Genomic DNA, 24,585 nt, shown 5'->3' with positions numbered 1-24,585 from the left:
CGAAAACAATCCGCAGAGAACGCCAAACACATTTATACATCGGACAGATCCATCGAGATGGCGAAAAAGACCACACAAGCTGGGAGAATCTCCAGAGCCAATAACAGGTTAAATGAGTGAATCAATGGTCGTCTAAAAAAAGAATGGCTGTCATGTTGACATGAACATAAACGGGCGTAAAGTGGTCAAGTTCGGTTCCTCATTTCGCTCAGCGAATGGGATGATGGAATCGGCGTATGCAAAAAAAAAAAAAAAAGGAAGACAATATACAGTAGCTAGCTCTGAGAGTAACCAAGTACGCCCCAAGAGATGCAGTCTAGAAGAGACCACCACGAGGTGGCGACCAGCGCGGCCCCGAGCGCAGCGCAGCAGGCAGAGGCTGCTGCACATCCCATGAATCGCTCTGTTCTCCGCCGAATTGAGCCAACGGCGAAGAGAAGTTCTGAGATCGCCCGCGCAACATCGAGCCAGTGCGGCTGATCCCATCTGGGACAGGAGGAACAGGGGGAAGATGATCTGTATCATCTCCGGTCAATTGGCCCGGATAAAAGTAGGTGCTCGCGCACTGCGAGTCGCGTGCCGATCCATCGTAATGCGCGAGGATGTTGAGCCCGCCCTGGTGCGAGGCTCGGGAGTAGCAGGATACCGTGCGGCTGGGAGCGTTCAGGTCGATGATTGGAGAGACGGGGCTTTCGTTATCCGCAAAGGGGTTCGAGTCTACCGATGGAGCCCAACGACTGGAGATTTGACTGGATACTCGGTGGGGATTTGTGCCGCTGGGGTACGGGTTTCCGTCACTATATGACATGTCGTTGTTTGCGCCGGACATTTCCGGATTGAGACTGTAGTTGACATATGGATTCTCGTACTGTCGATTGGAGTACTGCCTTGGGATCCCCGATTTCTGCCGATACGGCACCGGACGACCTCCAGTAGTCTGGTTATCTGCATATTTTTGTGCATGAGGACCCAATCCAGGAGGCGTGTCTGCATCGACGCAGTCGGGCTGCGAGAACTGGCGGTATTTAAGGACCCGGATCGAGCCCATTTGACTGGATGCATTCCATGAGCCGAAGGAGGCCTCGCGCATGTTTCTTGGCCGGTTTGGCCGCTGAGGTCTTTGTCGCTTGCGACGAAAGCAGTAAAAGCAGGCTAGGAGCGTAAGTGCGATGAAAGCTATGCCGCCTATAATGCTGCCGGCAATTACCCCGGCGTGGCCTGATACATCTTCACCCGTTGTGGATCCATATTCCGCTGCTGCTGGGAGGACGCCGGCAGGTGCTGATTGAGAAGGTAATGGCGGCGCAGTTGCCCGTGTAACCAGTGGCGGCATGCTCAGATGCGTTGGCTGGGAAGATTCTGTGGTGGATGGTGTGATGGATGTGTCGAACGTAGTGGTCGTGTCAGACGTGCGAGATGTTTCAGATGTAGTCGTTGAGTCGGATGTGCTCGTGGTGGCGGACGTTGTAGACGTATCAAACGCATTTGGCGTCTTCGACGTAGTGGTGGACTTGCTCTCCTCGCTGGAAGTGCTAGTCGTGCTAGATTCAATGGTATTGGACGGACTTGTCACGGCAGGCTGCTCTGGTTCCGACGCACTCGTATGGCTCCTCGGGAGCTGGGACGAAGTGGACGAGTCGGTGACGAGAGTAGTCTGCCCTGCAGCAACCCCAGATGACCACGGCGGAGTAAACGGATCTAGATCCGGCGTGGAAGTTGGAAATGGAGGAATGTCCCATGAGCTAGAACCCGGCCCTTCGATCTCGGTGTATGTGGGATGGATAACCTCAGTGAAGTAATCAGTGACCCATACAGTGGTTTTCGATTCGGGCGGCGGCGTATGCAGTGCTCCTATCCAATTCCGTAGGTTGCTGATGTCCTGCATGCGGTGAAGGGCAAAGTCCATAAGAGAAATTCGTCTAGTCGGCCGGCCGACTGGACATCAAAAGAAGAAAGAAAGTGGGATATCTCAAGAACGACCAGCGGTGCGGGGAGTTACATGAAACGTCGTGGTCACTACGTTAGACCGGGTGACATGCAGGGTGTGTAGATCGAGTCAGAAATGGAGGAGGAGCGAGGAATAAGAAGAAAGGAAGAAGCTCTGACAGCAACGATGATGAACATGTTCTTTAATCGTAGACCCCACGTTTTCTGCCTCGCAGCCCTCAGGATCCCGCCACTGGGTCCAGGGCGGACATGATCGTACAAGAATAATCACAGAGTTCCTACGGCGTCCCACAAAGGATTCAAGGTGGGATCTGCTGTAGGATCCCAACACGGGGGCCAAAACTATACCGAGAGATTCGGGGATCTCACGTCAGGAAGGAAGGCCCGATTTAAAGATAGAAAACGACGAGATCCTTTGTCCCCAACGGGGTCCCTTTCGCCTACGGCGTCATTTCGACCCCGCGCTTGAACGGATTGAACAAAGAACAAAACAGCCGCTTGTAGTAGTTGTGAGGGGCGACGAGTGCTCAGCATCCCGCTTGCCACTTCTGGCCCTCCGCCGTGGCGGCCGTGCGGGCGATCATCTTCAGGGTCGCAACGCTTCTCTGTGCCTGCATGATCGAACTTGATTAGGACTCAGTGCCGGGCATATCTTCGTGGTCTTCTTCTTCGTCAAGCAGGCCCTTTTGGGAGAATGGTATCGGCTCTGAATCCTGTGGTGGAGTCCACAGGAAGTGTCGCCGGCGACCCCGGTGTTTCGCTTTTAAGCCCCAGTTGAACCCTGGATGATCGGTGGCACAGAACCGCCACTCACCCCTGACGATGAAACTTGGCTCATCCATGGTTGAATCATGGGTATTTGATGGAAAAAAAAAAAGATCGACCTCTGCAAGTGACGTGCCCAATAATACATCATGGGCAGGACGTAGGAAGTTAGTGCTCCGGACTAAGTGCCCGACACCTTCGAATGGCTATCATTTCTGCAGACCATGTCACTGGTATGATAGTTAATGGACGAAATCACCCCTAGGCAATTAACGAGTAGTGAGTACATTCGCTAACCAACTACGTAACAACCATGCCATTATTATTCTTATTCAACCGACGACTGAGTGATGCTCCACTAGCCACAGCACACCACACACCACCACCGCCTTTCCGCCCTCCACTTCGGCCAACTCATTACTCTCTCTCTGGGCGCGTTCGTTGTTCCACAGTCCCTGTCTTTCTAGAGGCCCGTCTTTTGATTTTTTTCGTCTTTCCTTCTTATCTCCCTTTCGAGTTTCCATCTTTGTCTCTCTTTAACACCCTCCCGACCGGCCGCCGTTAGTCGGAGTATGTGACGGGTGCCGAGAATCTTATTTAACCGACGGCCAGAACGTGACGCTTCACCACCATGTTTGGCTGGGGCTCTGGGCTGGGTAAGTCGTCTCTCCTCCGTCCATGCCAGGAATACCCGTGTTTCCGACTGTCACTGAACTCCATTCCATCCAGCCTTGCCTCCCATCAGCTCAGATCCTGATAAGGAACGAAAACCTCCCTCCAGCCCGACCCCACTCGACTTCCCCGTCTACAATCTCCCCGATGTCGCCGCCAACGGGTCCGATTCGACCATCCGAGGCATGCATGGCCTCCTGGCCGCCATCAAGCGGCCAGAGGATATCTCGATCGCCCGATTCCGACCGTTGAACGTCAAGATGGACTCGGATGTCGATGTCCAAGACATGTTCCCCAAAGATCAAACACAGTCACTGCCTCCAGTGCCATGGGAAGAGGCAGAGGATCCGGCCGAGCCACCGCTGTTGGACAATGGTGTCCGATACCCACCCAAGGATCGATTCGAGATTCTCAACACCGAACTATCCCTGGACAATGACGATGCTTTTCGAGAGGTGACTCGGCTTCCTCTCCGCGAGGGTCGGAGTCGGGTGCGGGTATCGCAGTCGCGAAAGTTTTGGGTGGGATTGGAGCGTTTATCGCAGTACTGGGACACAAGCCTGGACCATTACTTTGAGCGCCCTGCGACACCGGAACCGACGCCGTCGGCTGACGGAGAGCAGGCTGATGAGGATAGAATGCAGGTGGACCAGGACAAGCCACAAATCCCGATGGATGTGGATGAGCCGCAAGCCCCGGACGTGGCCTCGCGCCCATCGGTGGCTATGTACACTGGACGCCGTATGGGTTGCGGTCCAGAGATGCCCGATGAGGTTCGAGACGAGGTGGTCCGGGCTTTCATGGAATTGGCCGCCTGGCCGTTCGGATGCCAGGTCACGGTGCCCCCGCTTCCTCCACGGCTGATGGTGAGGAGCCTCCTTTTCCCGGTGAGACAATCCTTCCAGGCCTGCCGGTCTCCGCGCGATCGTCAGGTTGCCCGGAGCGGCACCTTGGAAGGACCCGTCCTCATCGCACAGTGTCGGCCAGAGACCTCTTTCCGCACTCCCGATGAAACTCCCGGATCCGGGGTCGGTGAGGTCTGTGATATCTTCCGAGAGGTCGGCGGCATGCTCTTAGCGGCGCAGGAACGTTCCCGCTATAGTGGCATCGAGCTGCGGCCCGGTGAGGGTAAATGGTGGACCACAACGCCCCGGTTCGGCGGCGCGCCCAATGACGGGGTCCTCGAAGACCTCATCAATAACAGCCACGGGATGTCTCTTCCAGACTCGATGATGGAAGAAGGTAAACCCGCCTCGCCCGCACCGGAGCCGGAAAGCGCACGGAAACGCCACAAGTTCGAGCACTATGCCTCAGGACTGTCTCGCCGGCCAAGCGCGATGCGGAAGCTCTCTAATAGCGAAAAGTGGAAGATCCTCCAGCCCGGCACAAGCCTCTGGGACAAGCGAATGAAGTACATGCAGATCGGCAAGGTGCCGGAGAGTCCATTTGACGATGTATGTGGCAACTCACTCCCGTGTCTGATCATTGATTCATAACTAACTTGCTCCAACAAAAGATCTACATGGTCTCCTCGATCAATCACCACATCTCGATTCTGCACCTCCGCGTCCACCGGCGGTATCTCGAAATTCTCGGCAACGGTGACAGCAGTTTCCCGCCAGACACCGATAGCTCCGAGCAACCGTGGCATGTGCTGAAACTCCAGCGCACGCGGTGGTTTGATTTGCTTGATGGCAACGATCGCGTTGAGGGCCTGAAGGCCGTGTGGAGGCTGTTCCACTACCAGCTGCGGAAGGTATAGACGTGCTCGGCCTGCAATTCTTTCTTGAAGAACTCCATGAAGTGAAGGCGTCGTTCGAGATGCAGCGTATTGTGTTTATAGATGGCCCTATTCCCTTCTTGAACACTTTGGACATATCATTGATCATACCTATTGGTCTCGGGCAGACACGGGGTTTTTTTGAGCTGTATATAGCAGTTATTTCCTATTACATACTCTTTCTCAATTCATATCTTGCATGGTTTTAGCAACTGATAATGATTCACTCATGCCTGCCACAATGGAAGGATCCTTCTTGACCTCTTCAGGTATAAATGGCATCGAAGGCCGCTTTATCCAGGAACTGGCAAAGGGCAACAAAACCGTGCCCTTGTTCCAGAACGACTTTACAGAACACAGACTCAGAACCCTTTTCAGATTCAGTGACTGCTGAAAGCGACTGCGCTAACCGGTAAATATCCACAAGAAGATATGGCGTGTCGTTGCCGGAGGACAGGTATTCAGTCGCGTATCCCAAACGAGAACAGACGGCCCCAGAAAGTCGGCGGTGCGATGTACCTGCTTGAGCAGACAATTCTCGGTGACGGCGAAGGGAAGCACGGCGCGAGCACGACGGCGGACTACTACTCGCGGCGTGGATTGAATCCTCCGAGTACTGTGATATCACGCCGCCATCTTTCTAACCCGCGCCCACGATAGCGCCATCGCTCACGCGACACTCGGTAAACTCAATTAACGCAGCTGCAGTGCCAGTCTGGAAGAATGTTTCTGGGTTGGTGGGGTTTCGTGCTGATATAGCCAAACGCCAGCGAGGACGTGATGGTAGTGGTGGTGCTAGGGCGCTGTGTACGGAAGCCGATAGTTGCAGGGCTGGGATTGGCCACGTCGTGGGCAGGGCAAAGCTAGCGTGCTCGTGTCTGCGAGGATTGGCGAATAAATTTCCCTTTCTTGTCATAGCGGGGGACGCCTTATTTAGTTCGTGTGGGATCCGAAACACTTGTTCCTTCTTCGTTTGGCGCGGGGATTTGAATCCGGCTCCAGGGATTTGATCGATGAAGGCGGCAAGTCATCGGGTGTTGGAGATATCTACCAACAGCACGAATAGAACGAACAACCTGAAGTTGATGTGCTCGTTATTCAGACAGCATGAAATGAGACTTGCCTTGGTGGGCGCGGGCTAGATCGGGCGATCTTGACCCGGCGGGTGTTAGTCTGTCGCGAGCTGGGATTATTTGGACCCCTATTGGCGTTCTTATTATAGTTAGCTACAGGGAGTTGGTCAGTTAATAAATAAAGTCCCAAACGTTAAAATTTCCTTTTCACTCTTCACGTTGCCGAAACTCCTCGCGAGTTGCGCAGGTCTTCACCATGGCAGCTGCTGCGGGATTGTCTTGCGACAAGGCCGAATTCGTCTTCGAATCCTATGACAATCTCAAGGCTTGCTATGATGCCAACAACCTCGGCACCGACCTCCCATACAACAATAGCCTGGTGCAGCTCGTCTCGACGTGTGTCAGTGATTACTGTGCGAGCCCGAATGGCGATTTAGCAGGATGCGACTATACAAACGCCTATTCGTATAATTGGCAATTCAATGTATCCGACATCGAAGAGGTCCCGTTCTATTACAGCAATGCCTGTGGTGGGATCAGCGCACATGTCAATAGCGATATTGGAGGCCCTGGGGTACATTTGATCCCATTTCGAAGAGTCAGAAGAACAGTCTAACTGACGCTTTCAGGTATTCGTCTCGTACTTGATGCAATTACTCATTGTCTTCTACCTCTGGATCCTTTTGCGGTCGTTCAGGCTCGCTCCTCGGTTTTTCCAGCTGGTTGCCATCATTGCCGGTCAACGGAAGAATGACAAGCTTCGACACAAAGCCCTCGGCTGGGAACACAAGGCCAGGGACTTCTTGGCGGAACATGGATACGTGCTCAAATCCGTCATGGTCGAGTTCCAAGAGGCACAGTGTTGGTTCATGATTGCTTGTCAGGCTTGCACCATGTTCGCCATGAAGTTCAGAACCGTCTTCGGCTCCTTGACCCTGATGCAGTTGTGGGCGGACCATGCTCTGACGGGCCTGATCGGTGCGGCGGGCATCTTGCCTATCACCGTCGGCCAATGGGGCCTGCAGAGGATGCACATGAGCTCCGCCTGGATCCTATTCCTCTCCACAGTCACTTTGATCATGTCACAGGTCACCCTCTTCTGGAGCTATTCCCAAGCTGCCCAACCCAACAAATTGGTGGATTTGGAGGGCGACACCTGGCCAACCAGTTGTGGAGGCCATCCCCCTCCGCTCATATGGTGCGCAGATCTTTTGTGGATTTACGACGCGATTCACCCGATTGATACGTTTGTGTACGCTATCAACCCAGTTTGCCTCTTGGTCTACATCGTTTGCTTCGCCGAGTGGACGATTAAAGAGCTGCGTCCAGTGTCGCCTGCCTTGAACAATCTCTTCGCGAAGGGGCCTGCACTGGGTCGGCTTTCTCGACTCGTCCATCGAATGTACGCGCACCAACGCTACAGGCACATCCCTAAAGTGATCATCACAGTTTTCGAGGTGTATATGTTCATCTCTGTTCTGATCTATGTCTGGTACTACGCCGTGGTCGCTAGCGTGGGAACGATTCAGTGGACGAGTTGGTCCTTCGGCCAAATCCTCGCTCTGACCCTCTGGGCTCCTGTCATCAGCAAATACATCTACTGGACGATGTGTAGGTGTTCCATCTATCTTAATTTTGTCCGTTGATACTGATATCTTTCTAGTCGGCACCGAGTCCTACTCCGAAGTCCGGGTCGCCGCACCGTACAAAATCGTCAGGGTCGGGGAGGGTCCAGACGAGGACGAAGACAACGATGACAGTGATTCTTGCCCGGAGGCTGAAAATCTTCCTAGTCATGAACTCAGATCTCATGAGTATAAGGGGCATTATGCTGAGGGTGGAGGTGACACGACAAGCCTGGAGGAGGTTTGGCGACAGCAAGAAGAGGACGTGATTGCTAAGAGAGTCAATTTTCTTTCGGTGTCGCAGGTCTGAAAGGAACAACTTTGTTGTCTGTTTTCCGCTTTGCATTCTCATCTCCTGAATCTTCACTATCTTGGGTGCAATGGGTTTGTCCAGGTTTTGAAGGCGTTGTTGCTTTTTGGCTGATGTGGCACGAATACCTCTATTGATTACATATTTAAAATAGAACATGGCTCTTGTAAGCCCATTAATGTCTGAACATTATTTTCTGTCTAGTTGCTAAGAACCATCTGCCCGGCCGCAAGGTACCTGCTTTTCTATTTAGGAACACAAATGAATTTCGGAGGTATAAGACCCACGATCATTGTAACTATATCCTGCCATCACCAAGGCTGGCAAATATATTGACCAGGGCGAAACAAAAATTTAATGCGAAATTCACAATAGTCACGATGTCACTGTGGTTCCAACCGTTTCCGGATTGTTTCCTACGGCATTTACTATTACACGCTCGAGACATTTTGCCGACCCCAGCCAACTGTACAAGATCGGCATCACTTGAAAGATACGAGCAACAGGACAGCCTTGCTCTCGAGGAGTCCAAGTAATCCGTTTAGCAAATGTAATATTGGGACCTGTGAACTACTGAATGTGTTTATTTTTGCCTTTTCCGGTTTAGCGCCCCAATACACCGTCATGTAATCTCTGCTCTGGTTGCCCCGATATAAGAGACCGGACCTCCCCTGTTCCAACTCCGTATATCGTCGGGACGCTAGGGGCAGGCGGGCGAACCAGCGGGCGGATAACCGGAATGGACGCCAATTCTAGATGCCACTGGGGAACACGGTAGGGTGTGCGAGTCATGTTTTGGGGGCTACATGGCAAGGCTGTGTGGCAAGGCATGGTCGCTTTAGCCGTTCCTTGTACCCGGCACTATTTTAGGCACCTTATTTTCAATGCCGATGACTATCATTATCATCGGCATTGATTTTTGCCCGCTGGACTGGCTCCCGCCCCACTGCGTTCTGGAAGTCGGCGACATTCTCTGGAGCTAAGCCTCCTACGTATGTGACTATTTTGACTATTTTGATATCCTTAGGGTTAGGCGACCTATGTTTCATCTGCCTAGGGATCCTTCCCTGGCCCCATGTAAGATGTTTTGTGAAGGAGAGTGGAAGTTGAAGGAAAATGAGGAACATGCCCAGAATATTAATGAAGACGTGCATCGCAGGCTTTTTGTCCAACAACATAAATCTGTCTCAAACAAAAATGCATTTCCAGACTTCCCTTCTAACTACTGCTGTCTTCGCGGCCCTCGCTGTCTCGCAGCAGATTGAAGTCATCGCGCCCGACGACCAATGTTACCTCCAAGCAGGCACCTCCTCCGGTGACACTATCTACGGCTGCTATGGTGTTAGTGAACCATTTGCTCCTAACAATGACGGCGACTGCTCAGGTTAGTAAATCGGAAGCTGCTCGTTAGATTCATGCTAACAGGAACAGATATCTATCCTTCCACCCTGGATTATTCCCTCTGTGGCTCAACCGACGGATATGACAATGCGTATTTCAGATTCAATGGCACTCAAGCCATCTTTTTTGAGTTCGGAACACCTGATGTCCCCAACGTGGGCTGTGACCTGTATGACCTGGTCTCCGGTGCCCATTGCATTGCGGCGCCTGTGTCTGGCTACTATGGTGGAACTAGCTGATGGGATCTCTCTATATGATCTGTGAGGGACTAGATCTTGATGGAAGAAAGAGTGTGTCATTGCTCACGTGAGCCATATGTTCTCAAGAGAATCTATGTGAATTGGGCCTTCTCATAGGTTCTGCTATTTGGATACTATTGGATCGATATGAGGATAAGAACATGTAATCTGTCTTGTGTCGTGATGAATTTTCACCCAAATCGAGAGCTGACTCGTCTAACCACACACGCCCTACTTCATTCGAAAACTAAACCCTCTACATGTCATGTATTAGTTGGCATAGTTTGCGTTTCGACTTCAGAATATTGTTATGCCTCGGTTCTTGTGCTTGTTGTCCGTGACAAAAGTTGTCATGTGCCAGCAAACGTGGCTGGTTGGAGTTATTCGCAGATACAGACAAAATACCCATCGATCCCAATCTCTACGATTAACCCGACAGTATATCTAGCTAATAAGCGTGCTAAAAATGAGCTCTTACCACGTCCTGGGCGACCACGGGTACTCGATGGCGATGGTAAAGCAAAGCTTCTAAATGCTATCGATGAAAATCCTCGGACTACCTACGATGACCTACTTTTGGATGTTGATAATAAAGTTAAAAAAGAGTCGATTCGTCGGCTATTAGTTGAAGAAGGCCGTCGAAAATGGCTTGTTTTTGATTGACCTGGTTTAACACCTTTTCATGCCGCTCAACGACTTCGATGGGCTCGAATGTATGAGCACTATACTTCTCGTGATTGGGCCCTTGTCTTTTGGTCTGACGAATGTACAGTTGAGCGTGGGATTGGTGAGCGCCGTGAAATTACATTTTCGTCTCGAAAAGATCAAATTCCCATGCGTGATATACGTGGTCTACCAACACAGGGGAAACAGACGAAGCAGATGGTTTGGGCTGCATTTTCTGGCTCTACACGGCGTACGGGCCTTGTTCCTCTCTTTGGAAACCCTGAATCAGCTCGTGGGGGCATTGATCGATTTGTTAGTCGGGATTTATATCGCCGAATTCTACCTACCTTACTCGCAAATCAAGACGGCATCTTTCAACAAGATAATGCTTCTACGCATACTGCACTTATCGTACGTGAGGCTCTACAAGAGATGGGTATTGCAGTAATGGAATGGCCAGCGTGATCGCCTGATTTAAATCCTATTGAAAAACTATGGACGCTGCTAAAGGGTAAGATCTATAAGCTTCACCCAGAGCTTAAAAACATGCCAAACAACGATACTACACATGCACTTTTGATCGATGCAGCGCAGGAAGCGTGGGATGACTTAGCCCTAGATATCATGGTGCGTCTATATGGAACTATGCCGCACCGGGTGAAGCAATTATAGAGGCGGATGGCTGGTATACTAAATATTAGATAGATGCAGGGCGGGGGACGGTCAACTCGCCGTCTGAAGTTATGGGTGGAAAGGAGGCCGTTTCTAGCGCCAAAGGTTGTCATTTTCGGCGTCGTTTTCACAGGTCCCTACATTCTCGTTGTAATTATAGAGATCTCATGGGTCTGACCTTCTTCTCCGTCGTCCCTGAACAAGGTTGATTCCGTGATGTGCCAGGGAAGCTCACTCTTCTTCCAGTCTCAGGTCGAATAATGTGGCCAGCAGTCCTCGAGAGAATGGACGGCACAGGTACGTGTTTGTTGAAGTTCTCATTGACTTCTTGCGGTCATATGTCTGGAGAACCTGCAAGTGAAGGCATCCTCACTGAGCAGTACACCTTTCCGGGGCAAGTGAACATGTGTGGAACAATCTACAGACACTGCAAACCGACGGATTACACGTCATGGTGATGCTACAGGATTGTTATAGCTCTGGCTATGGTTCTCTCCGAGGGAAATATCGCAATCCTCAATAGTCTGATGTTAGGGAATAAATGGCTTCTTATAAATCACCACTTGCGTTTCTATACTGTTTCTATCTCACCAATCTTCGACTGATAATTGCTTTCTAGTGATCACTACCTAGGATGCGAAATATCCCTCTCACACGGTCAAATTGCTGTTTCTAATCGTGACCGAGGGCAAGCTCTGTCGTAAGGCAATGACTCCATTCCTTCTCTGGTCACCATCCATATCGGGACTCTTCACACCATCCGCAAGCAACAGCACATCATAAATTCCCTGGGAACATCCTGAAGGCCCAATTACCACGGTCTCTCCATCCTTTCATGATGTTACTAGGGGTTTCCAGCGCCTTTGGGCGCGAACCAGGAGCCAGCAAGCAATCCAAATCGGGAAAATCAGAGTGATACAACACCCTATTTGAATCTTCTTGCCCCCCATCCCCGAATATGTCCGGCGCCGCTGATCTCACGATGTGGGGGGAAGGAGGTTTCTAGGCCAGCGGAAATGTGATGCATCCAATTGATTTTCGCCATCCACGCATTCACGGACGGAGCTTTTACTTTTGGCGCCGTACTTTTGTTCCATGTCAGTGGGGAATTGGGGCGGCGCTTAGCTTTTCCAGTGAAGGCCCTAGCCCTCGTCTGCCTTCATCTCCGCGTGTGCATGATGATCTCCGGTGCTGTATCTTCTGAACCACTCGATTGCAAACCCCTTCGGATCGATCGATCGTTGCGGATAGCTTTCAGCTTTCCTTTGGCAAGCGGCAAGCCTGAAACTGTAAGCGAGAGCAACAACTGCGAACTAGCCTGGGACGCTAAAAAGCATCCAACCCCATTCCAGATGTCTCTTGCCCACGCTATGTGGGGCGCGTTGCAGCGATAGTTCGGATCAGTCAAACCTATCCCCCCGTGAGTTTCCAGGTTACGGGGTCGCTTATCGTGATGGGCGTTCCTCAGTTGGGCGCCTCGCTTGGTATTCAGGATACGTAAGGTAATCCGGTACGTACATAACATCTGTTTCTGTCGGGTTTCCATACCTTCTACTTGGCTGCCCAGATCACTGTATTCTCCCCGGCCGGTCCATGGACTGCTGGTCTTACCGATTGACATGAAAGAAGTGCTTCTTAGGATGAGGAAGATGAAATACATAATTGCAAGCGATGCGATTCGAATGGTTCCCCCGGCGAAAATCATGGAAGATAATCAATCTAAATACGAGGTTCACCACCTGCAGCCAGCCACCGGGGTTGGATTGGGCCGCATTAAAACAACGCCTTGCCTTGACGAAAACCAAAGGGAATTGCTGCACAAGAGGCCGTTTCTGCGGCGGACTACGGTTAAAGAGACGTAATCGTCCGGAGAACGATGCAATAGAATCCTAAAAAATGGTCAACGACTTTTCGACCTCAAGTAGCTTTGGTCGGGGAGATTGCAGACGATATAGATATGGGGGGCAATGGCTTGCAACATGTTCATGCACAGTGGGTTGCTGCGTAGAATATATTAATATCCAACCACGTCTATTGAGTGAGGTTACCTTCATGTGAGACTCAGTACTACACAGTATAGCCTGCCTCTGGAGGTCTATTGTCCTATTTCTGGCATGACACCCAAGGGTGACCACTTGTCCTTGCACATCCTTCCCTTGGCGGCATAGTTGGTTACGTGTTGGAGCTGTCCTGCCACACGAACAGTGTGTTGTGCAATGTTTGAAGCAGACCAGATCCATCAATCACCTCGGTAGACTGCGCTATACAAACACCACCAAGACCCGGATAAGCTCGCCCGCTTTTGAATGCGACCAAGCCTTTACCATCGAAATATTGGGGACTAGATAAGTGCTGGCATGCAGGACGCCCACGAACGGTTTTCTGGCCTGATTTACCTTGCAGTGGTTGCGAATCAGAGCCGAACTGTAGGCGATTGATTGATGTTTGCTACTATAGAAAGTGTGTCAAGGGGAGGGGGCCCAAACATGTCGCGTTAGGACTTCTGTCTGCTTTGCACACGAAGCCTGATTCGGGAAGAACGAGTTGATTGGTGGTGCAGCTTGGAGGAGCTGGTAGGAAATAATACATTGAGATACTACAAGCTCCGTACTAGAAACCTGAACAGGGAAAAGACCCATGTCGTGCGCTCGGTTCCTCCAGACTGCAAGTCACAAAATTCACACATGGATTCGCTAGTTCCACGTGGTGTGATACATCAAAAGGTACTTCTGTTCAGTACAGTATTCTTTACGCGATGTATCAGTTTCAGTGACGAGTTCCTGCGCTGTACGACGTGTATACATCACATTTGCCTTGTGGAGATGCGGAGAAGTTCTGGTGTGGAGTGCAGAGCACGATGAGATGCTGCCAAAGTCTGAGATCTACTACACTGCTGTACCGGTAGTAGTTTCCTTTCCGAAAACCCTGTCAGAATCGGCTCGCTGGAAAGACCCTGAACTCTCCCACTGCTCTGGATCCGGACAGCGGGCGATCCCGCGCGCGTAATCTGGGGGCTGAAAAGAATGCAGTCAAAGTCCGACTCCAATGACGATTGTAGCACACAGAAGTACGGATATGGGGGGCGTGTGTCTGGGTTGGTTTCAGGTGCACGACCGATCTGATAAACATATACAAATGATCGGGGCGGATCGGTCGATTGGGAATGCTCTGTGAGGGCTGAACATGTTCTGTACCCCTTTATCATGATTAACGTGTAACAATTCGCTAGCTTCCCACCCCCAGCATTTTGTTTACACATGGAACAGCTGCTCCTCGTCGGGCTCTCTTCAAAGAATTCCAGGCAACCTGCTTGGGACACGATCGACGAGATGATTCAGACCGCGTGACTGGCCCCTTGATTCTGGGGATGAGACATGGCGATTGGCGGGGATACTTGTCATTGTTCACCGCGAAGTGCTATTCTTGCGTCACCGACTAAGAGGAATCCTACCGGGTTTCAGAAAGCCTGCTACATATGATGATTGGCAAAGTGATCGAACCTTCAAGCACCCGCAACTGCCGCAGGTCCGCGGTGATCTCTGGGGGTTTCCCGGTGATGATTTCCGAGATTCCCACCAGGGCGAGGATCTGCTTCTCCAGCAGGAGCCATTCCTCGAGTCTCGTGAGCCTCGTATCTGCTGCTGATTGGACACACCGCTCACTTCCATGCATATCTTCACCTCTGGAGGCTGTCTACCTGAGTAATGCACCATCGGCGGTGTGATGAAAAGGGACCTGGGATGTTTTGCTCGTCCCGCAAGCCTCATCTACTCAGCGGTGCATCCCTTGCTTGTTGACACCGCGTAATGAATACAGTGTGTCCTGGGGAGAGGGGGGGAGTGCAATGGCATGCGTCGGCCGAGCGGGCTCTCCAGAGGATGACATTGGGGCCAGAGATCCAGGAGGATTTCGAAGTTCTCGGTGGAAGGGAGAAGGCAGGATGCGTGGACCCGACACCTTGGGAAGCATGGGCACCGGCCGATCATGAACGATGATTTGGAATTCAACACGGGCTCGGCGGGGCAGTATTGACAGTATTGACAGTATTGACCGTGTTACATACATCCTCCAGTATGTGTGTAACTTGGTACCGCCCCTTCCCGATTAGAGTGGTCCTCGGCCATGGCCTTGGAATTCAAGATTGCCCAATGAGCCGCACGCCTCGCATCTTTATCCGGCGATGTTAACAAGGGGCCACTCCCGAGCGCTTTTCGTCCCATGTCCTGGGGCTGGATTTAAGGATGGACTACTGTACGGTCACCGGCGGTAATGACCTATGACTATTCATGGAGTCGGCCCCAACGAAGAAAATGACAGCCGGGCGACTGCAACGGTTAGGAAGAAGCAAAAACGAATCGGTCGCGGGCATTTTTCTGTTTGTGCCACTGTCCGTTTCCTCCCGTACATGAGCAAAGCGCAGCATGGATCCTCTGGGTCATGGACACCCCATTCGCTGAAAATGATTGCCGAGGAGTAGTGAATCGAGATAGGACACATACATCTTCTACTTGTTTGTTGTGGTTGACTTATAGATCCGGCAACCGTGGATGTCTGTTCCATGACCCATGGGTGCATCCTGTATTGGACCTCGGCGATCTGGGGATTACGGTACGGTCCCCACCGATTTGAAGATCGGACGTCAATAGAGTTTCAGTTTAGGCCGATGCCGCCCCTTGCGAGGAGAAATTATTATTGTTATGTCTTCCGATGATAAGGTAACTACGGAGAGCAACTGAGTCGGTGACTGGAGATATTATAGATAGTCACGGACTAGTCCACGGAACGCCTACCCAATATAGTTCCTTCTAGCGGTGTCCTGGTGGCGGGCGGTATTACGGTATCCTGGCCGTCACGGAAAAGAAGACCTGTCACCTCTGGGATGGATACATAATAAGTACATAATAATCCAAGCAGGACTCGTCGATCCCCTTGATTATGTACGTATGTATACCCCCCCCAAGGCGCGCCATATTAGTTCCTACGGTATCTACAATATCTTTCTTCCTCTTCCCTGACCCAAGGCTCTGGGTTCACTTTCAACCGCCAAGATCGACAGCCGGCCTTACTTGCTAGCGACTCCCAGCCACTCGCGACCGACAGTACGGTACTTGTAACAGTACGTGCTTCCTCTTGGTCCACCACACCACACGAGAGTATCAGGTACTCTCCCCCCCTTGGGCATCAATCTCTCCCCTCTATCAAGACCCGGCAACTTCAATCAACCCCAACAACCAACTCTCGTCGACCCCTTTGCCCCGTTCGTCTTCACATTCAAATTTGGGACCTGATCATCGTCGCCACTGACTAGTTTCTTTGTTTAGCTGCTCCACCTCGGCCGGGCCTCACCAACTTCCTTCTCCGCTTCCTTGTCGGAGCCTTGTCTTGATCCATCCTTCCCCCCCCCCCCCTGCGACCTCCAAGAACCAGGCGACAGGGAAGAAAGAATTACGACTAAGCTTCCGGTGAAGCTTCCTCCGAGTACCACCACCACCACCTCCACCGCTCTCTCTCCACTCTCCGCATTTCCGCCGCAGCTCGCCATGACCATTTAAGTGTCTTTTTACGCATGCGCATGACAGTTCAAGACTTCTTACATATTCGGGCCCGCCTCCCATGAATCGCATGCCCCCTCCTGATGCGGCGCCGTCCAGTGCGCATGCGATGCAGGACCCCTCATGGCGCGCATTTCCTCCCCAGTTCGACAGCCATCCAGACCCCCGCCGTCCGTCCAACGCTTCCCAGGGTCCGCTCCCACCCCAAGGATATCCCGTCATGCCCAACCGTGAACTGCCGCAGTTACCGCCAGAGAGTCCATATAGTCGTTCCAACAGCATACCCGCCCCAGGCTATTCACAACCGGACCCGAACGCGAACTACCGACCATCGATGAGTGCAACGCCAAGTGAAGCATCTCCTCATTCTGCTCCGCCAGACTATCGGGCTCGGGGAGGATATGCGCCAGACCAGGCCGGCAACAGCGACCCGGCCGCGGCCACGGGTGCCATTCCTTCGAACTCGCAATATGGGCCGGTAGTGGCCTCGATCCCGGGTTCCGTGCCGGGAGCGTACGATCCGAATTACTATGCCGCCACTCCTTTCGGCGCACGGCAGCGCAAGGCCGCTCGAGCTACACAGGTATTTGTTTTAGGGAGCACGCTATAGCATAACATGGGCTTACTCTTTCGTTCACCAGGCATGCGACCAATGTCGATCGAGGAAAGCCAAATGTGATGAAGGGCGGCCAGCATGCAGTCATTGCAAGGAGAATAACCTCATTTGCGTCTACAAAGAAGTGCCACCTCACAAGTCCGTGACTCCGACTGCCCATCATATGACGCAGTGCTAATCTTCGATGTTTAATGCAGACAAGAGAAAACGACACAAGTACTATTAGATCGAATCCTCCAGCTCGAGGATCGCATGGAGGAGCGCATGACTCAGATACATACAATCACCGGGGACCATTCAAACTTGCTCACCCAACTCATAATGGGGCATTCGCCTTTCCCAGGACTTGTCAAAGACCGAACTCTTCGCTCTACTCCAGTTACGGACCCAGCCATGAAGCCGGTTGTTCCCCCCGCAGAAATGGTTGACCACGCGTTCCTCCATACAAATCCGATGACAGGACAGGTAGAAGAGGTAAAGATTGATGGCGATGGAGAGCTTTCGATTCCAGTCGAACACACCACTGCGGCCCACAAGCTTCTCATGTGGCCAGGGATTAAGAAACTCATCTGGCCCAACCAATATGACGAGGACTACGTCATGAGGCTAGAGGAAGAACGGGGCTTGATCAGCATCTGGGGCCAGGGGGAGGCCTTGGACATCGCTGACGACAGTTTACCATTGAAAAACCTTGCCCTAGGCCATACAACCTCCGACTTCGATATTCAATCCGGTTCGGGGCCATCAGACGAAGCTATGGATGCGGAGATCACCGAGAATGGCTACTTGAATCTTGACTCAGAGACCGTGCGTCGGTATTATTGGAGCTATATGTCCCGCATGCATATCCTACATCCCTTCCTTGAGATCGGACCACTCGCGCATACTCTCGAAGCCTTCGTTCGATGCCACTGCTCCGATTACCAACGAGACGGCCCGCGAGGAGCGAAGCGGAAACGCTCGAATGAGAATATGCATGGTGCGAGAGGCGACACTTCTACCAACACTACTTCTGGGCGGCCCCGAGTCGGCAAGAACACCGAGAATGCCATCCTCCTTTTGGTCCTTGCTATCGGTGCCATTGCTGAGACTGATGGCCCACTTCGGGGGCCAATCTTGAAAGAAAAGCCTGATTATCGCAAGGAACACATCCCTGGCCCGCCGACGCCATCTGGCGGTACACATACGACCACTAACGGCATCCTGTCGCCCACAAATTCCGATTCGACCCCCGTGGCATCGGCACCAATGTATACTCAGGGACCGCAGAATACCAGCCACTCCTTTCCCTCGGCCATCAATGACGGACGACAGAGCGGCTTAAGACGGTCTATGTCGATCACCCGCGACTCCTCCGGGAACACGAGGAACTACCAAGTCATTCCCGGCCTAGCACTTTATGGATATGCCGCTGTAATCCTGGGTGCCGTCCAAGGCAGCTCTTCGCTGCCTCATGTCCATGCTTGTATCCTCGCTGGCCTTTACATGGGCCAACTAGCACATCCCTTCCAAAGCTTTGGATGGATCTATGTGGCCTCAAGGGCTTGTCAGGTGCTTGTCAGACCGTATGAACCATTCTCCCATGAGATTCTACCAATGGTTACTGATCATTTACATTTAGAAAACGGTACGACAAGATGGAAGAAGGCCCATTGAAAGATCTGTACGAGTTCGCATACTGGACTTGTTTGCAGCTGGAGAGGTGTGTTTCGTTTCGATACTAAGGCCCAAAGCTTAATAAGCTAACTCTCGTTCCAGCGATCTTTTGGCCGAACTCGATGTTCCGGCAAGTGGCATCTCACGGTCTGAATCGCGAATTCCAATTCCGAAAGGCAAATGGACACTCGACATACCCAACGACTACCATAGCCCCGCTTCCCAGATGATGATGTTCTATTCCGCTCAGATCCATCTACGGAAAGTTCTGAACCGAGTTCATACTGATCTCTACAAGGTGGAGAAGCCAGGCCAAAACCGATGGTCGTCTAGTGTGCAAGGGGCTCTCAGCATGAACCTCGATCAATGGCGGCGGAGTCTTCCGAAACCCCTCAGTTGGAACGATGGCGATCCGCCAGCCACAGATATCAACAATGCTCGCATGCGAGCCAAGTACTACGGTGCCCGGTATATCATCTTCCGGCCTCTGTTGTATCATGCTCTCCACTATGGCGCAAGCAATGTGCGATTGGGCTCGGCCCCTACCTCGATCGACTCACCCACCATACCGCAAGCGCAACAAATGTCTCCGTCAGTAACCTACGGCCAGCGCGCCCCGGATATGGCCCGGATGGCCAGTGACGCCGGGTCACGATTCGCCAGCACTTGGATGCCGCCCCAGTTCAACCAGCGTGATCTCCCCTATAAGCTGCGAAATGCCTGCAAGGCCTGCATCCAGTCCGCAATCTACAGCACAGAAGCCTTTGACGGCCTTCCAACTCGTCCGGTAGTGACTAACATCTTCGGGACTGCTCATGCGTAAGTTGTTCGTTTTACCCCACTCCGCTACACTTCTGTTGACCATTGGCCTCCGTTCAGACAATTCGGCAATATGTTGGTTCTGTCCGCTACATACATGTCCTGCCTCCAGGAGCTGGTCCCCAAGGAGAAGTTTGAGCAGCTCCTCAAGCGGACGATCCGGTTTTTGCTGGCAAATGAGAACATCTCGCCCAGTCTACGAGCCGATGCGCGCATTCTCACGGAAATCTACCACAAGATTTTCGGCCAGCCGCCCCAGCTGGGCCCTATTGGGTATGGGGCTTGAAGGGAGATAAGAGACCCGTCTCGCCCATCATGTATTTGATCGTTCTACTTCTTTAACTGTATTTTTTCTCCTGGAGTATTCTATCAGCGCGGCGGCCTTTTGGGTCCTTGTTGTTGTCGCGTGCTCTGACCGCGCGACCGGGTGGTTTGGAATTTTTTTTTTTTTTTTTTGGCACTACATTCGGGATGTGACTGACAAGAACGGCGATTCTTGTGGTCTGTCCATGGGGAGTTCCAAGTGCTCAGCATACTTTGCATCTTCATAACATATTTGTCTACCTACCCCATATACTTTATCGGCTTCTGGGTTTCTGTCTTGTTGGCCGGCTATGGTGTTTTCTGAACTATACCTCAATGAACGTGCTTTTGCTTTTCTCTTTAATCAGGCTGATTGTACTCCGTAGAGAAACTGGAGACTTTCCGCTGGATTACTCCTTTCTGTTCGAGTAGGGGCCAAAAATCTCCTCTCCAAGACAGGAGAGTGGAGGGGTGTGGCCCAGGGCAAATCGCGAAGCCGCTATTATTCCTGGCTAAATGACGCAAACCGGTCTTTCTGTGTCACAACCCACTTCTTTCGGTGGGAGTTGCCCCGTTGTAGGGCATGGAGTGCAATCTGCGTTATACGGACCGACCTATCACCGCCCCGGTTGTGGCGCTTGGGGTGTTTTTCGCCCCCAAGCCCTAAACCCACCGGGGCTCCGCCTTATTTAGAAGCGGCTCTGTTGCGTGGCGATGCAGTGCAGGGGGGTAGTTATCCTGAGAAAGATATGGGCCAAGGGGGACATAAGAAAGAGGTCATTCTCGCTGGAGTGCTTCTCATCAATAGCAAGGATAGACGAGAACAGTCGAGGACAAACCAGTTCCTTCAGCTTGAGCGTCGCAAGATCTAAAGCGACACATTTGCCATCCTCCTGTCATCCGCCCTACAGACCAGACCATTCAACAACAAGCCACCAGTCAACCACCTCCGGCCGTTTCGAGCACGAATCCAATAACAAACCATCCCTCCGCACAACCAACACAGTATGGAACCACAAACCCAAAAGCCCTACGACCATGGATCTGTCCCTGCCTCGAACCGTGATAGCAGTGCCACTGCCGGGGGCTACAATACAAACGTGAAAGATGCGGAGGAGGGACAATATATCCGGCCTACCCACCGAGAGATGGCCTGGTCCGTCGCGGCAAATATACATGAGTGGAAACACGGGTCGAAGACGAGGGTGTTGAAGTATTACGTTGGGTATTTTGCGCTTGGGTTGCTCATAGGCGGCATTATTGGGACGATTATTGCGGTCATTCGGATTTATGCGTTCCATAATTAAGGGCCTGGTTTGGTGTTCTCAGCGTATACCATCTGTCTAACTCCTCTAAACGAATCAAATGAGGTCGGCTTAGCATAAGAAATAATGTAGAACTAAAGGCGCCGCGCGGACCTCGGCTTCCCCGCATTGGGCTCATGCGTGTTCGGTCGTCGACGTCAAGGGGTTTGGTTATTTGATGAAGTTGGAACTCGCTTCCTCCGCCGACATCTTCAAGCGTACAGTTCTCTAGCTGCTGAATATGGCTCCAGAGGCACAGAAATGGTTCTCGAGGGAAGGTATGGCTGCTTGCCCTCCTAGTTTACGAGTTTCGCTCACCCTGAACGCTTTCCAGGCTTCACCGCCGATGTGGTGGTCAAACTCATCAACCGCACCTTGCTCAGCCCCTGGAAGGTGGTTCCATTGCTGGTACTAGCCCAGTACACGACCAAGGGCCGCGAGCTCCTCGAGTCGCGCCCGCAAGCTCTCAAGGCCCTCAAGACGCTCGCCTTCCTAGCCGTCCTCCGCCGGCTCGGGGCGTGGATGGACCGCCGCGCCGTGAACAACGGGGTCCAGGACCACTACGACTGGAACCGCGAAGTGGTCGTCCTGACCGGCGGCAGTGGCGGCATCGGATGCCGCATCGCGAAGCTGCTGGGTGAGCGCGGCATCAAAGTGGCCATCCTGGACATCACGCCGCCGACCGAAACCCTCCCCAACAGCGTGCGCTTCTACGAATGCGACATCACATCCACCACCAGCATCGCCGAGGTGGCCAATACGATCCGCGGCTCGTTCGGCAAGCCGACCATCCTGATCAACAACGCCGGCATCCTCACGGCCAAGACCATCCTCGGCACCACCGAGGCCATCACCCGCAAAATGTTCGACGTCAACACCCTCTCGCACTACTGGTTGACGCAGGAGTTCCTGCCGGACATGATCGCCAACAACCACGGCATGGTGGTGACCGTTGCCTCGCTGGCCGCGTACGCCGTCACCTCCAACATGGTCGACTACTCCGCCTCCAAGGCCGCCGCGGTTGCATTCCATGAGGGCCTTGCCACCGAGCTGGCGACTCGCTACCAGGCTCCTCGGGTCCGCACCGTCCTTCTTACGCAGGGCTTTGTCAAAACGCCCCTGATCAATGACCTCACGCCCGAGGATACCTGGATGTCCCCGCTGCTGCACCCGCAGACCGTCGCCGATGAGCTGGTCAAGCAGGTGCTTACGGGCGAGAGCGGCCATGTGGCGGTCCCTATTGTCGGGGGGTATCTGTCGAAGCGTCTGCGCGGGGACCCGCTCTGGTGGCAGCATTCGCTGCGCTGCCGGTTGGAGAGGCTGATGCGGGCGTCTTGATTGTGCTGCTTGGAGCCTACGTGGTAGGATACCTTTGTTTGGTCATAGTAATTATATTCATTTATTTCGTCGTGCCATCGATAAAGGAGTATGTATACCGTAGGATATATACCCCCGCCTTTCTATGCTATGATTAAAGATCAATGGGAATGTATTCATGGACCAGCTGCCAAGTATCGCTCGCTAGCTCGTGCTTGTTCCGCGAGAATCGCAAAAATGCCTGATCCGGGTTGTGGCTCCACTTCGCAATCTCCTCCTCGGTCGTTCCGGGGGGAAACCCCTCGCGGGCCCGAAAGACAGTGACAGGCCCAAGGCGTGCCTCTTCCGGGATAGAGGTATTCGATGATTCCAGGGTCGTGGCACTGGCCATTTCTTGAGCGGCGTTCACCGCCAACATCGTTTCTACCACCACCATCTTTTCGACAAAGGTTGTCGCATGCGTGTTCTTGTAGAATCCGTACACCTGCGGCGTTCGACGCAGCAGGGCTAGCGCCGTGCGTCGGAGGCTGGGATCGCGGCATCTGAGACAGGTGAACCAAAGCGGGACGGCGATGCTGGCATCAAATGTAAATGGTGGTTGTGTGCCGTCTGGTCGCGCCGAAGCATCAAGAGCGATCCGGGACTGATCAATGATAGTTTGGAAGTTGGGGAGATAGGCGTCAGTGAGGATCTCTGATCGCGAGGTTACGCAGGTCGCGAGTATGACAATCATTGTTTCGTGATAAGCCACAAGAAGGGCGCCGGTGCGAATCTGTTGTGGCGATAAAACGTATTTCGTGCCAAGAGACTCCATCAAGTCTGTATAGGCAGTGTACCATTTCCGTAGCCTGGTTGACAGGGCTATTTGTTGGTCTTCCAATTCTGGGGGTACATGAGAGACACGGAACTCTCGTATATGGTTGACACAAGTGCGTTGAAAGAGCTGGGCTTCTGTGCCGAGGAGGGCCATGGCGTCCCGAGCGGATTTGAGAGAGACAAACTCATATGTCTCTTCAGCGTCTAGCAGTAACGTGCCCACTGGATTGCTGGAAGTCGTGGGAGCGATTGTTCCTAGACGGATAAAGATCGGGACAATTGTATCCTCGACCAAGAAAGCGTGAGCCGCTGACACGACGCCGGTAGCTGCGTGGGCGCGGAAAGTGTGAATGAGATGCACGCCCTGACTATAAAGCTGAAGCGCCTCCTCCATACCTCCCTGGAGGGCTTCAATGCAAATGAAGAGCACACAGCTCACCAGCCCAACAAAGATGTCGATGTCACCGCGCTCAATACGCTGACGAACGGCAGACACCGAGCGCGAATACCAGCTTATGGCGTCTCGGTGGTTTTGATTGAGCGTGCAGGAGTCTCCCTGACGCACGAAGGCGAGATCAGGAAATGGCTCGGGACTCTCAAATAGAGCAGAAATGGAGTTGATGGCATCCCACACGGCGGGTTCGCTCCGACAAATCTGCGGGACGATGGTGCGCCAGAAATCAACGTCCAGTTCGCCGCCCACGGACGGTGCGGCCTCCTCAAAATAGTAAGCAAAGGCGCGGCGTTCTCGCCATACTGTGTTTGGCGACAATGAAAGCGGGCTGACGGGTTTGAACGATATTGCCGTGCCTTCGTAGTCGCACTTGCGGCCTGTGTTGCTGCATCGAAGACAGCTGGGCTTCTCTTCTCCGCACTTGACTCGTCGAATCCTAAACGAGATCAATGCTTGTTTCTCTGACATAAAAAAAAAACACCTACTTGCAAGTCTTGCATCCTAGTTTTGATTTCGGAGGACGGAGTGAGCTAGTCGTCAAAAGCGTTGATAGGGACATGTCGGCGGCATTCCAGGGCTTAGGAGCCAATGCGTTCAT

General features: G+C 52.6%; 7 protein-coding genes across 7 annotated transcripts; 5 read left to right on the top strand and 2 right to left on the bottom strand.

Annotated features, from left to right (window-relative positions):
• Positions 1-316: 316 nt before the first annotated feature.
• Positions 317-1,906, bottom strand: PFLUO_LOCUS9141 (uncharacterized protein; the record flags this gene model as incomplete). The annotated part of the gene is made up of 1 exon (XM_073786938.1): positions 317-1,906. One exon carries the CDS (start codon positions 1,904-1,906, stop codon positions 317-319), a length of 1,590 nt encoding a protein of 529 aa, XP_073643143.1.
• A 1,437-nt stretch (positions 1,907-3,343) lies between these two features.
• On the top strand, positions 3,344-5,146 carry PFLUO_LOCUS9140 (uncharacterized protein; the record flags this gene model as incomplete). Its single annotated transcript, XM_073786937.1, has 3 exons — positions 3,344-3,368; positions 3,442-4,838; positions 4,901-5,146. 3 exons carry the CDS (start codon positions 3,344-3,346, stop codon positions 5,144-5,146), a joined length of 1,668 nt encoding a protein of 555 aa, XP_073643142.1.
• A 1,347-nt stretch (positions 5,147-6,493) lies between these two features.
• Positions 6,494-8,172, top strand: PFLUO_LOCUS9139 (uncharacterized protein; the record flags this gene model as incomplete). Its single annotated transcript, XM_073786936.1, has 3 exons — positions 6,494-6,811; positions 6,867-7,848; positions 7,901-8,172. The coding sequence occupies 3 exons, from the start codon at positions 6,494-6,496 to the stop codon at positions 8,170-8,172; spliced, it is 1,572 nt and encodes a 523-aa protein (XP_073643141.1).
• A 1,197-nt stretch (positions 8,173-9,369) lies between these two features.
• On the top strand, positions 9,370-9,812 carry PFLUO_LOCUS9138 (uncharacterized protein; the record flags this gene model as incomplete). The annotated part of the gene is made up of 2 exons (XM_073786935.1): positions 9,370-9,556; positions 9,604-9,812. 2 exons carry the CDS (start codon positions 9,370-9,372, stop codon positions 9,810-9,812), a joined length of 396 nt encoding a protein of 131 aa, XP_073643140.1.
• Positions 9,813-16,763: 6,951 nt separating this feature from the next.
• Positions 16,764-20,079, top strand: PFLUO_LOCUS9137 (uncharacterized protein; the record flags this gene model as incomplete). Its single annotated transcript, XM_073786934.1, has 6 exons — positions 16,764-17,285; positions 17,344-17,456; positions 17,516-18,883; positions 18,940-19,020; positions 19,077-19,793; positions 19,854-20,079. 6 exons carry the CDS (start codon positions 16,764-16,766, stop codon positions 20,077-20,079), a joined length of 3,027 nt encoding a protein of 1,008 aa, XP_073643139.1.
• A 1,562-nt stretch (positions 20,080-21,641) lies between these two features.
• PFLUO_LOCUS9136 (uncharacterized protein) lies at positions 21,642-22,738 on the top strand (the record flags this gene model as incomplete). The annotated part of the gene is made up of 2 exons (XM_073786932.1): positions 21,642-21,678; positions 21,735-22,738. 2 exons carry the CDS (start codon positions 21,642-21,644, stop codon positions 22,736-22,738), a joined length of 1,041 nt encoding a protein of 346 aa, XP_073643138.1.
• A 133-nt stretch (positions 22,739-22,871) lies between these two features.
• PFLUO_LOCUS9135 (uncharacterized protein) lies at positions 22,872-24,585 on the bottom strand (the record flags this gene model as incomplete). The annotated part of the gene is made up of 2 exons (XM_073786931.1): positions 22,872-24,423; positions 24,473-24,585. The coding sequence occupies 2 exons, from the start codon at positions 24,583-24,585 to the stop codon at positions 22,872-22,874; spliced, it is 1,665 nt and encodes a 554-aa protein (XP_073643137.1).

This window comes from Penicillium psychrofluorescens, assembly GCF_964197705.1.
Source record: "Penicillium psychrofluorescens genome assembly, chromosome: 6".
NCBI classification, from domain to species: Eukaryota; Fungi; Ascomycota; class Eurotiomycetes; order Eurotiales; family Aspergillaceae; genus Penicillium; species Penicillium psychrofluorescens.
This window is presented reverse-complemented; position numbering and strand designations above follow the sequence as displayed.